General features: G+C 46.9%; 1 protein-coding gene across 1 annotated transcript; it reads right to left on the bottom strand.

Moving 5' to 3' along the window:
* Window positions 1–7,752: 7,752 nt before the first annotated feature.
* LOC138492785 (mucin-22-like) lies at window positions 7,753–10,260 on the bottom strand. Its single transcript, XM_069620145.1, has one exon. The coding sequence runs from the start codon at window positions 10,258–10,260 to the stop codon at window positions 7,753–7,755; it is 2,508 nt and encodes an 835-aa protein (XP_069476246.1).
* Between the last annotated feature and the right edge of the window lie 2,576 nt (window positions 10,261–12,836).

Genomic DNA, 12,836 nt, shown 5'->3' with positions numbered 1-12,836 from the left:
CAGGGTCGCTGCGATACTCTGCGCCACGGCTGGTTTGGGAGCCTAAAATCCATGAATACGCTGTGCGCGGAAATCGGTTTTGGCGCACGCGCCTGGCGCAGACAATCGCACGCGGACACTCTGCGCCAGTCGCTTGCGACACTTTTCTGCGAAATTCTATGAATTACCCTGTAAATCTTGACTGCCACTACTAATGTAGGTCAGTCTAGCCATGTAATAAAACTTATGTTTGCTGTTCCCTTGATGCCAAGCAAACAATTCTATGGCACAATAAGAAAGTGTATGCAGACTGACACCAATAGTGACAGTCTGCAAATACTTTCTTAATATGGCATGTCATTTTTTTACTATTCATCAAGGTTAAAGCAAGCATAAGTGTTATTAGTAGGCCAGTCTAGCCACCTAATAACACTTATCATGTTTGCTCTACCATTGGGCAAAGAAAAGCCAAGTGTTATGATGCGGATAGGAAAGCATACATTCAATGTAAGCCAGTCTATTTATGTAATAACAATTCACACGCCTTTTTTGCTTTACCCTTGATGCACGGTACTGTGCATCAAGGATAAAGCAAAAAAGAATGCCATATCCTCAGCAACGCCCACCCCTAAATGTATGGGTGGGAGCTGACAAACATACACATGCATGCAAACACTCATGCACACATTACCACATCATTCACACAATTTCTTGCATGCATGCATTAAAAAAGAAACACCAAATAAACATTCATACAGTACATATCTATACACATTACATTAGAAACTTGTGCTGCGCCATCTTGGAGACCACTCACTTGTCAGTCAGGGTGTCTATGCTGCTAGCGCAATAATGAGAGGCGGCGGAGACCAGTCTCCCGACTATGTTGCAGAGCGGAAAGGGCTACACAACAAAGAAGTAAAAAAGCAATAGCAAAGTTTGCCCTAGTGCTAATATCATGGCAATTAACTTGTCATGGTGCAAAGGTTTTTTAAGGTTTTCTGAAACATATGTGTATGGGTCCGATATAAATAAAATATAATATCATATCAATATGGCCCCGATGTATTTTGCACTATGGCAAAACTGTTCATACTGCTAACACCGTGCCACTTTGCGCTTGGCCAGTGCAAGGTTTCTGTCATCTAGCAGGCCCCCATAGGAAGTCATGACACGCATGCTCACACATCAGGAAAGCTACTGGCTTTGTTAATGCTGGTTTGCTTATGGAGGGTGGAGAGTCATATGCTGATAAGAGTTGTTGAATTGGAGCAGATTGTGGGCACTTTAAAAGCCCCATTCATCTCTGAATGTAAAAGAAGTATTTGGGGGGGGGGCGGCATATCCGGGCTCTGGAAGGCGCCCCCTCAAGGCATCGCTTGTGCTGCTTTTGCCATTCACAGAACGTCGCCAGGTGTCACTTCAAGCGAATGAGAACGGAATCCTGACTCTGAGAATCTGCCAGACTCCCACTTTTATCATAAAATACGGCCCGCGGGCCCCTCTGAGGGGACTCTTGATCTCCGACGCACAATCTCTCAGCACTTTTGCGCTTTTGCGCATCGGCGTTATTCCTGCTAATAGAGCGCGTAACGTGTGCATTTAGTGTCCGTTTTGCATACTCGTCGGGACGCCGGTGCCGCAGTGTTTCATTGGGACTCATTAAAACGCCTATCAAAGGCCTTATCCGTGACATATTGCCCGCCAATCAGCACCGCACCTCACTTGCTATCAATGTGTGAAGATTGGTTGGCTGTAAGTGTTTCATTTGATTTCTTCTCTGTGAATGTTTAAATCCCCACATAATGCCAAGAGCCCGGAGCCCTGGGGATACAGAGGGCCTTGCCATTGGATGTGGCAGAAGCCTGGGGCACACATCAGGTGCAGCTGTTGGGCAGGATGGGGTCACAATGCCAATAACTGGTAATCACATTATTCCGGCTCCTCCTCTTCCTCGTACCAGGCCTCCCAAACCAGGAGGGTGAGCAGACGTCGCGGTTCTCCCGGCACTGTGCTGGAATGTGGTAGAGATTCTTTCCTTATCTCATTGCTTTTCATTCCACACTCAATGGGTTGCTGGGTGTCTCTGAAGCCTTCATCTTCTGACCTGGCTTCCCGCCATTCTTCCTCCGACACCACATCCCGACTCATTTCAATTTCCAACACTTGATCCTCCATGTCCTCCTCATTTGCTTCTTGTTCCTCAACCACATGGATCAATCTAGACAAACAGTCTGTTGCCTTGTTTTTTACTCCCGCTACATATCCCACACATAATCCTACAGACTAGCCACCCACTTTCTAATTCTGGAGGATACTTTATGTAACCCTTTTGTGGTTATCATTTCTTTCAAAGACTTATGATCCGAGCAAATTGTGAATTTCATGCCCCACAAAAATGGCCGAGCTGGTCTATGGCCCATTTTACTGCCAAAAATTCTTTCTCAATTGTTGAGTAATTCTTTATGCTTCTTTTAACATGCGCAGGTAGGGAGGACTACTGTAAACACGCAGTCCCAGACTTGACAGTTCACTGTCAGTCGATACTGAGGTCGGGGCTGGCTTCAGGTTGACACAGTTGCATATGAAAGGTTGTTTGGGTTTCCTGTCTCCTTTGTTAACCTCTGTAGCTAGGATCCACGTGGTTATGTTTGATGTACTCTCTGAATGGTATGTGAATTGCTGCCACCAGCTGCAGGGCACAACAAAAACACTGGGTGGGTTCATGGAGCCTTTGTCAGTTAATCAGGCTGGCCACAGCAGGGGGAAGATTTGGTCCTCCCTCTTCTGGAGATGCATCATGAACTCCTCCTGTCATATCCCAACTAAATATGACAGGGGGGCTGCGCCTGTAGGCTCTGTCCACCCAGAGTACACAATGTATGCGTAGATCGTGCGGTAAGCATAGGAAAATATGTGTAAATTAGCCCCACACATTTTCCAGAGGTTGATCTACCATCATTCACTTTCATTTGAAAATGTCAAAATAGCCCAGGCGAACGTACACCCACCGTGCGGACAGTCGAATTTCTTACAAATAGCAATAGTATTTCTAGTAGTGGCCCCAGCAGCAGCATTACCATCGGTAGTAACAGTGGAGGCCGCAGCAGTACCAGCAGTGGTGTCACCAGCAGTAGTATTACCAGCAGTAGTGACAGTGGAAGCTGCCGTAGTAATGGCAGTGGTGTCACCATCAGTAGTATTAACAGCAGTAGTAACAGTGGAAGGTGCAGTAGTACCGGCAGTGGTGTTACCAGCAGTAGTATTACCAGCAGTAGTAACAGTGGATGCTGCAGTAGTACCAGCAGTGCTGTCACCAGCAGTAGTATTAACAGCAGTAGTAGCAGTGGATGCCGCAGCAGTACCAGCAGTGGTGTCACCAGCAGTAGTATTACCAGCAGCAACAGTGGAAGCCGCAGTAGTACCAGCAGTGGTGTCACCAGCAGTAGTATTACCAGCAGTAGTAACAGTGAAAGTTGCTGCAGTACCAGCAGTGGTGTCACCAGCAGTAGTATTAGCAGCAGTAGTAAGAGTGGAAGCCACAGTAGTACCGGCAGTGGTTTCACCAGCAGTAGTATTACCAGCAGGAGTAACAGTGGATGCCGCAGTAGTACCGGCAGTGGTGTCACCAGCAGTAGTCTCACCAGCAGTAGTAACAATGGAAGCTGCGGTAGTTCTGGCAGTGGTGTCACCAGCAGTAGTATTACCAGCAGGCGTAACAGTGGAAGCTGCAGTAGTACCCGCAGTGGTGTCACAAGCACAAGTATTACCTGCAGTAGTAACGGTGGAAGCCGCAGCAGTACCGGCAGTGGTGTCACCAGCAGTAATATTACCAGCAGCAGTAACAGTGTAAGCCGTTACCAGCAGTGGTATCACCAGCAGTAGTATTACCATCAGTAGTAGCAGTGGAAGCTGCAGTAGTACTAGCAGTACTGTCACCAGCAGTAGTGTCACCAGCAGTAGTATTACCAGCAGTAGTAACAGTGGAAGCCGCTACCGGCAGTGGTGTCACCAGAAGTAGCATTACCATCAGTAGTAACAGTGGAAGCTGCAGTAGTACCACCAGTGGTGTCACCAGCAGTAGTATTCCCACCAGTAGTAACAGTGGAAGTCGCTGTAGTATCTGCAGTGGTGTCACCAGCAGTAGCATTCCCATCAGTAGTAACAATGGAAGCTGCAGTAGTACCAGCAGTGGTGTCACCAGCAGTAGTATTTCCAACAGTAGTAACAGTGGAAGTTGCGGTAGTACTGGTAGTGATGTCACCAGCAGTAGTAACAGTGGAAGCCGCAGTAGTACCGGCAGTGGTGTCACCAGCAGTAATATTAGCACCAGTAGTAACAGTGGAAGTTGCTGTAGTACCTGTAGTGATGTCATCAGCAGTAGTATTACCAGCAGGAGAAACAGTGGAAGTCGCAGTAGCAACAGCAGTGGGGTCACCAACAATAGTATTACCAGCAGTAGTAACAGTGGAAACCGTTACCTGCAGTGGTGTCACCAGCAGTAGTATTACCATCAGTAGTAACACTAGCAGCTGCAGTATTACCAGCAGTGGTGTCACCAGCAGTAGTATTACCAGCAGTAGTAACAGTGGAAGCCACTACCAGCAGTGGTGTTACCAGCAGTAGTATTACCATCAGTAGTAACCGTGGAAGCTGCTGTAGTACCAGCAGTAGCGTCACAAGCAGTAGTATTACCAGCAGTAATAACAGTGGATGCCGCAGTAGTACCAGCAGTGGTGTCACCAGCAGTAGTAACAGTGGAAGCCGTGGTAGTACCGGCAGTGGTGTCACCAGCAGTAGTATTACCAGCAGGAGTAACAGTGGAAGCCGCAGTAGTACCGGCAGTGGTCTCGCCAGCAGTCGTATTTGTATTTGTTTATTTATAGTGCGCACCTTGCCCAAGGGTTTCTGGGCGCATGTTTAGAGAGCAGTTACAGTTACAGTTTACAACAAAAATAGATGAAGTATACAATTTACATTGTGCCAACTTAAGCATTTTCATGGTGAGGTAAACAGTTGAGGAGGCGGAAGTAATAAAGATCCAACAGATAAATTACGGTAAAACATTTTCTTTTTTTCACATATATACATAGTGTATATCATAGGGGATGGCGACTTCAATTATAATAGTTAATGGGCACATCGAATCTCAGTGTGAGGTCAGGGCAGGCTATGATCGGCCCTGTTGGTGATGATGTTATAAGCTGTGGGAGTCTTGTGTGGAGGCTAATGCATCTTGTTCCAGAAGCCAGAGTTTGGTTTTGGTTTTGAAGGCGTGGCAGTGAGGAACGCTTCTCAAAGTGTTAGGAAGGGAGTTCCAAAGTTTGGCTGCAAGGACAGGGAAGCTAGTACCCCCTGCTGTCCGTAGTTTGAAGCTGGGATCACCAGTGTGTGTGCCTGGGCAAATCTCAGTGGTCTAGATGCTATGTGATGTCTGAAGCGCATGGATAGATAGGGAGGGGCTGCGTTGTTCTGGGCCTTGTGGATTAGAACGAGTGCTTTGAGGGATATGCGATGAGAGATGGGGAGCCAGTGTAAATTGCGTCTGGTGTTAGAGATGTGAGAGTGCCTGGGGATGTTGAGAGCTGCCCTTATAGCGTTGTTCTGCGTGACCTGGAGTTTGTCAAGGTTTCTCTGACTGGTCCCTAAGTACAGGACATTGCAGTAATCGATTTTAGACATGATGAGGGTTCTGGCGAGAATCAGACAGTTGCCCGTTGTCAGAAATGGGCGACAAGCTGTAATCAGCTTACAAGTGTAAGATGATGCAGAAACAACTGCATTGGTTTGTCGATTGAGGGATAAGGTGGAGTCAAGATATATTCCCAATGTTTTTGTGACGTTGGAAACTTTGATGATGTTCCCATCAATAATAAAAGAGTTGTATTTTGGGTCAAGCTTGGTGAGTTTGGGTTGAGAACCTAAGATGATTAGCTCTGTTTTTTCATCATTAATGCAAAGCCAATGATGTGCCATCCACGTCTGGATGACAGTGTAGATTGTGTTGAGAGCTTTGGCATCAGTTATATAGTCGCCAGTGATGGGGATGAGTATCTGGGTGTCATCCGCGTAATTCGTGTAGGAGACACCCAGGTGGTTAAGTATATCAAAGAGTGGTTTCGTACACATGTTGTAAAGTGTTGGGGATATGCACAAACCTTGTGGGACTCCGCACGGGGCGTGGGCTGGAAGAGAAGACCCTCATGGTTCTGTTTGCTAAGAATGAGCTGATCCATGATATGGCTGCATCCGAGAAGTGAGCAGCAATCGTAATGTGGTGGCAGAGGATTTGATGATCGACCAGATCAAAGGCTGCTGAAAGATCAAGGAGGAGCAGAAGCACCTGCTTGCCCTTGTCTTACAGATCCTCAATTTGGGTTTTTAAATCTATTAGTGCTTTTTCCGTACCGTGTCTGGGATGGAACCCGGATTGTCTAAGCCCTAAAAGATTGTTGTTTTTGAGGTAAGCCTGAATTTGGAGATAGGCTGCTCGGTCGAGAATTTTGAGAAGGTAAGGCACAGTGGTGATGGCCCTGTAATTAGAGGCATTCTTGGGGTCGAGGTTAGGTTTTTTGATTAAGGGGATGACCCAAGCATCCTTAAGGTTGTCAGGTACAATTCCTGATTCAAAGGAAGCGTTAATGAACGAAGTAATGAAAGGGGCAAGATTGTGTGCAGCTTCCTTTATGATTGGTGTGGGGCAAGCATCGCCTTGGCAATTGGATGGCTTGAGCTTCGTAATTATATTTTCTACTTTCTTGATGGTGAGGGGTGAGAAGCGGAACGGTTTGAAGGAGTGTGTGGGCGAGGCAGTTTTGTAGGACGTGGGGTAGCCGGATGAGACAGAGAGGAGGCTTTTTTTAGCATTCATTTTGGAGTGTAGCATGGCAATTTTTTCAAGCAGTGCTTTTTGAATATTGGCGCACCACTCAGTGTTAGGGGTACACGTGTCGAGCGGGGCGACAGGGGACTCAAGTTCCTTGAGGTTCTTGAAGAGTTCCTTGGTGTTAGATTGGGCTTGGATGATACTTTTATTGTGCACTTCCTTTTTCGCAGCAAGGATAGCTTCTTTATAAATCATGTATGCTAACGTGAGGTTATTTTTGTTGATTAGAGAGGGTGAGCTTTTCCAGTGAGCCTCGGCTTTCCTTTTTTCTTTCTGCAAGTCACGTAAGTGTGGTGTAAACCAGGGGTTTAGGTGGAGCCGTGGTTTTTGTTTACGTAGTTTGATGGGGGCGATGAAGTTGAGGGCTTTTAACATGACGCGGTTATAGGTGTCAACTAATGCTGTAGGATCCGAGCAGGTGGAAGATGCCGAGTTCAATAAAAGGAGGATGAGAGGGAGTAGTTTCTCAACTGTGATGTCCTTTTTGCTGCGTGTGTAAGTTGGAGGAGCAAGGTTAGGTTTAACTCTGGGTGGACTGGAATTAATGGAGAAAGCTATTTTGCGGTGATCAGACCATGCGCAAGGAGACACAGAAGTGACGTTGAGGGCACAATTGATGTCTGAGACCCAGTCTAGAGTGCGACCCTTGATGTATGTGGGCTCCCTGACATGTTGAGTGAGGCGTAAGTCGGCCAGGACATTTTCAAGGTGAGAAGCTTTGGAATCATTCTTATCCTGGTAATCTAGATTAAGGTCATCCAAAATAATAATTTGTGAGTTAGGCTTAGTGCTAGAGGCTAGAATAGATGAGATGTCTTAGGAGGTGGGATCCGGGGGCCTGTAGATAAGATGTACTGTGGCCGTGTGGTTGGGTGAGATTGGTAATTTCATGGATAGTGATTCTGCTGATGCCAGGTGAATATTGTTGGCAGCTCTGAGGTTAAGGGAACTCTTGAATATGAAGGCCAGTCCCCCACCTTTAGTTTCACTCTGTCACACCTGATGATCGAGTAGTTGTCAGGAATGGCTACAGACAGGGAAGGGCCTGTATTACCAGCAGGAGCAAGAATGGAAGCTGCAGTAGTACCGGCAGTGGTGTCACCAGCAGTAGTGTTACCAGCAAGCGTAACAATGGAAGCAGCCGTAGCACTGGCAGTGGTGTCACCAGCAGTAGTATTACCAGCAGGAGTAACAGTGGAAGCTACAGTAGTACCGGCAGTGGTGTCACCAGCAGTAGTGTTACCAGCAGGCGTAACAATGGAAGCAGCCGTAGCACTGGCAGTGGTGTCACCAGCAGTAGTATTACCAGCAGGAGTAACAGTGGAAGCTGCAGTAGTACCGGCAGTGGTGTCACCAGCAGTAGTGTTACCAGCAAGCGTAACAATGGAAGCAGCCGTAGCACTGGCAGTGGTGTCACCAGCAGTAGTATTACCAGCAGGCGTAACAATGGAAGCAGCCGTAGTACTGGTAGTGGTGTCACCAGCAGTAGTATTACCAGCAGGAGTAACAGTGGAAGCTGCAGTAGTACCAGCAGTGACGTCACCAGCAGTAGAATTACCATCAGTAGTAACAGTGGAAGCTGAAGTAGTACCTGCAGTGGTATCAACAGCAGTAGTATTACCAGCAGGAGTAAGAGTGGAAGCTGCAGTAGTACCGGCAGTGGTGTCACCAGCAGTAGTGTTACCAGCAGGCGTAACAATGGAAGCAGCCGTAGCACTGGCAGTGGTGTCACCAGCAGTAGTATTACCAGCAGGAGTAACAGTGGAAGCTGCAGTAGTACCGGCAGTGGTGTCACCAGCAGTAGTGTTACCAGCAGGCGTAACAATGGAAGCAGCCGTAGTACTGGCAGTGGTGTCACCAGCAGTAGTATTACCAGCAGGAGTAACAGTGGAAGCTGCAGTAGTACCAGCAGTGACGTCACCAGCAGTAGAATTACCATCAGTAGTAACAGTGGAAGCTGAAGTAGTACCTGCAGTGGTATCAACAGCAGTAGTATTACCAGCAGGAGTAAGAGTGGAAGCTGAAGTAGTACCTGCAGTGGTATCAACAGCAGTAGTATTACCAGCAGGAGTAAGAGTGGAAGCTGCAGTAGTACCGGCAGTGGTGTCACCAGCAGTAGTGTTACCAGCAGGCGTAACAATGGAAGCAGCCGTAGCACTGGCAGTGGTGTCACCAGCAGTAGTATTACCAGCAGGAGTAACAGTGGAAGCTGCAGTAGTACCGGCAGTGGTGTCACCAGCAGTAGTGTTACCAGCAAGCGTAACAATGGAAGCAGCCGTAGCACTGGCAGTGGTGTCACCAGCAGTAGTATTACCAGCAGGCGTAACAATGGAAGCAGCCGTAGTACTGGTAGTGGTGTCACCAGCAGTAGTATTACCAGCAGGAGTAACAGTGGAAGCTGCAGTAGTACCAGCAGTGACGTCACCAGCAGTAGAATTACCATCAGTAGTAACAGTGGAAGCTGAAGTAGTACCTGCAGTGGTATCAACAGCAGTAGTATTACCAGCAGGAGTAAGAGTGGAAGCTGCAGTAGTACCGGCAGTGGTGTCACCAGCAGTAGTGTTACCAGCAGGCGTAACAATGGAAGCAGCCGTAGCACTGGCAGTGGTGTCACCAGCAGTAGTATTACCAGCAGGAGTAACAGTGGAAGCTGCAGTAGTACCGGCAGTGGTGTCACCAGCAGTAGTGTTACCAGCAGGCGTAACAATGGAAGCAGCCGTAGTACTGGCAGTGGTGTCACCAGCAGTAGTATTACCAGCAGGAGTAACAGTGGAAGCTGCAGTAGTACCAGCAGTGACGTCACCAGCAGTAGAATTACCATCAGTAGTAACAGTGGAAGCTGAAGTAGTACCTGCAGTGGTATCAACAGCAGTAGTATTACCAGCAGGAGTAAGAGTGGAAGCTGAAGTAGTACCTGCAGTGGTATCAACAGCAGTAGTATTACCAGCAGGAGTAAGAGTGGAAGCTGCAGTAGTACCGGCAGTGGTGTCACCAGCAGTAGTGTTACCAGCAGGCGTAACAATGGAAGCAGCCGTAGCACTGGCAGTGGTGTCACCAGCAGTAGTATTACCAGCAGGAGTAACAGTGGAAGCTGCAGTAGTACCGGCAGTGGTGTCACCAGCAGTAGTGTTACCAGCAGGCGTAACAATGGAAGCAGCCGTAGTACTGGCAGTGGTGTCACCAGCAGTAGTATTACCAGCAGGAGTAACAGTGGAAGCTGCAGTAGTACCAGTAGTGATGTCACCAGCAGTAGAATTACCATCAGTAGTAACAGTGGAAGCTGAAGTAGTACCTGCAGTGGTATCAACAGCAGTAGTATTACCAGCAGGAGTAAGAGTGGAAGCTGCAGTAGTACCGGCAGTGGTGTCACCAGCAGTAGTGTTACCAGCAGGCATAACAATGGAAGCAGCCGTAGTACTGGCAGTGGTGTCACCAGCAGTAGTATTACCAGCAGGAGTAACAGTGGAAGCTGCAGTAGTACCAGCAGTGATGTCACCAGCAGTAGAATTACCATCAGTAGTAACAGTGGAAGCTGAAGTAGTACCGGCAGTGGTGTCACCAGCAGTAGTGTTACCAGCAGGCGTAACAATGGAAGCAGCCGTAGTACTGGCAGTGGTGTCACCAGCAGTAGTATTACCAGCAGGAGTAACAGTGGAAGCTGCAGTAGTACCAGCAGTGATGTCACCAGCAGTAGAATTACCATCAGTAGTAACAGTGGAAGCTGAAGTAGTACCTGCAGTGGTATCAACAGCAGTAGTATTGCCAGCAGGAGTAGTAGTGGAAGCCGCAGTCGCACAGGCAGTGGTGTCACAAGCAGTAGTACTACCAGCAGTAGTAACAGTGGAAGTCGCTGTAGTACTGGTAGTGATAGAGAAAATTAAAGGAAAGCCTGATTAACGTCTATGGCCCTTCAGGCAAATCAACAGTAAAGTCGAGAGGGGGGGTTTCAGCGGCGTTGGCAATCATTGCTCTCGCGACTGGATTATATTAATAATCGAGACTGCAGAGGAGAAAAACAGGGAGAAGAGCTAGGCACTCTCGAGAAGGAATTTTTAGAAAACAAAAATATACAAGATGCCCAAAAAAATACTTGAGAACATAGAAGTAGAGATCAAGAAATTCAGGCAGCTTAACCTGGAACGGAAAATAACAAAACTGAAAAAAGACATTGCTGGCTATAAGGAAGCCAAAACCTATCCCTACCTAAAAGAAGGTTTCTTTGCCAATTCACCTCCAAACTCCAATCAAAATTTCAGATGGAATCGAACAGTCACCTTCTCAAACTCATCTGGATCCTCTAGCGGATCAGACTCCTCGCTAGCCGGACCATCCGGATTACCGCAGAAAGGACGAGGCCAGTTCCCTCAAAAAGGGGGTTTTCACAGGGGAGGTCCCAAGGGACGGCCACAACAATGAGCATCCCAACAACAAGGGGTCAGAACCAGGCAGTGGTACTCAAACCAATGAACCTGGATACCGTCCCCATTTTTAATCTATCCTCGCACAATCTAAGTTACACAGAGAATAATCTCCTCTCAAAAGGACTTTCCTACGTTCCCGTCAGCAAGGCAGATCCATTAAATGTAGAATTAGAGCTACAAAGGTTCTTTAGTAATATCAGGCTGAAACACTTCTTTGAAGTATACCTACTGAACCAGAATCAGAAGGGCTTGGGAGATGTAGTCTCTGACCCCGGAGAAACTAACATCACAGGACTAAAAACGAAATCTAATTTTACTCCACCGCCACATACCTGTCCCCCGGAAATCATCACATTTGAGACCCGGGTGACTAAACAAGTCCTCAGCAGTCTCAAAAAGAAGAACTATCATGTAGATTACTTGACCAAAGATGAGAGAATCAGCCTTCAAAATCTAAGTAACCAAGAGAACCTTACTTTCAAACCAGCCGACAAGGGTGGCGGGATCGTCCTGATGGATACCGCGAACTATGAAAAAGAATGTGTCAGACTATTGAACGACACAAGATCCTACAAAAAACTAGATCAAGACCCTACTGAACGACTATGAGATGAAATCAAAAGTCTTACTGCCCATGCCTTATCAGAAGAATGGATTTGGTCAGAGGAAGCCAGATTTCTAAATAAAAAACATCCAAAGAAAGCAGCCTTCTACATACTGCCTAAGGTACATAAAAGCCTTGACAATCCACCTGGCAGACCTATTGTGTCGGCCATAGATTCTCTATTTGAACCTCTCTCCACCTACAGTGAGTTTTTTCTAAAACTATTTGTCCTTGCTATGCCATCTTATATTAAAGATGCAACAGACATGATTAAAATTCTCCAGGACACCACTATAGAAGCAGGAGACCTCCTAGTCACTATGGATGTCGAGGCTTTATATACCTCTATATACCTCTATCCCACAAATGGAATGTCTGGATGCACTAGCAGAAGTACTTGACACACGCAGTAGACCACACAAACCACCAACAGGTTTTATACTAGAATGTTCAAGGTTAGCCATGACGGAAAATGTCTTCCTCTTTAAAAACCAAATCTACAAACAACAGAAAGGAGTGAGCATGGGGGCAACATTTGCACCCCATCTAGCCAACCTATATATGGCACAGTTTGAGTCTGGATACATCGCGTAAGTGCTGAGAGATCAAACACATGGACAACTCAAGATGTGGTGTCGCTACATTGACGATGTGTTTATTATCTGGCGAAGTGAAAATACATCTTTACTCACCTTCCACAAGTGGCTCAATACCTGTGACACTAACATCAAGTTCACGGTTCAATGGAGTCGAGATCAGATAAGTTTCTTGGACTTACTGGTTAAAAAACAAGGCAACAATTGGGGCACTTCACTTTATCAAAAAACCATAGATAAAAACACACTACTTCACTACTCCAGTTTCCACCCTGAGAGTCTTAAATATAATCTACCATATGGACAATTCTTAAGGATCCACCGTAACTGTACGGGCAGAGAGCATTACA

This window comes from Ambystoma mexicanum, chromosome 10 (genome assembly GCF_040938575.1).
Source record: "Ambystoma mexicanum isolate Mex_15411 chromosome 10, UKY_AmexF1_1, whole genome shotgun sequence".
NCBI classification, from domain to species: Eukaryota; Metazoa; Chordata; class Amphibia; order Caudata; family Ambystomatidae; genus Ambystoma; species Ambystoma mexicanum.
Note: the sequence above shows the minus strand (reverse complement) of the source record. Positions and strands in the feature narration are given on the sequence as shown.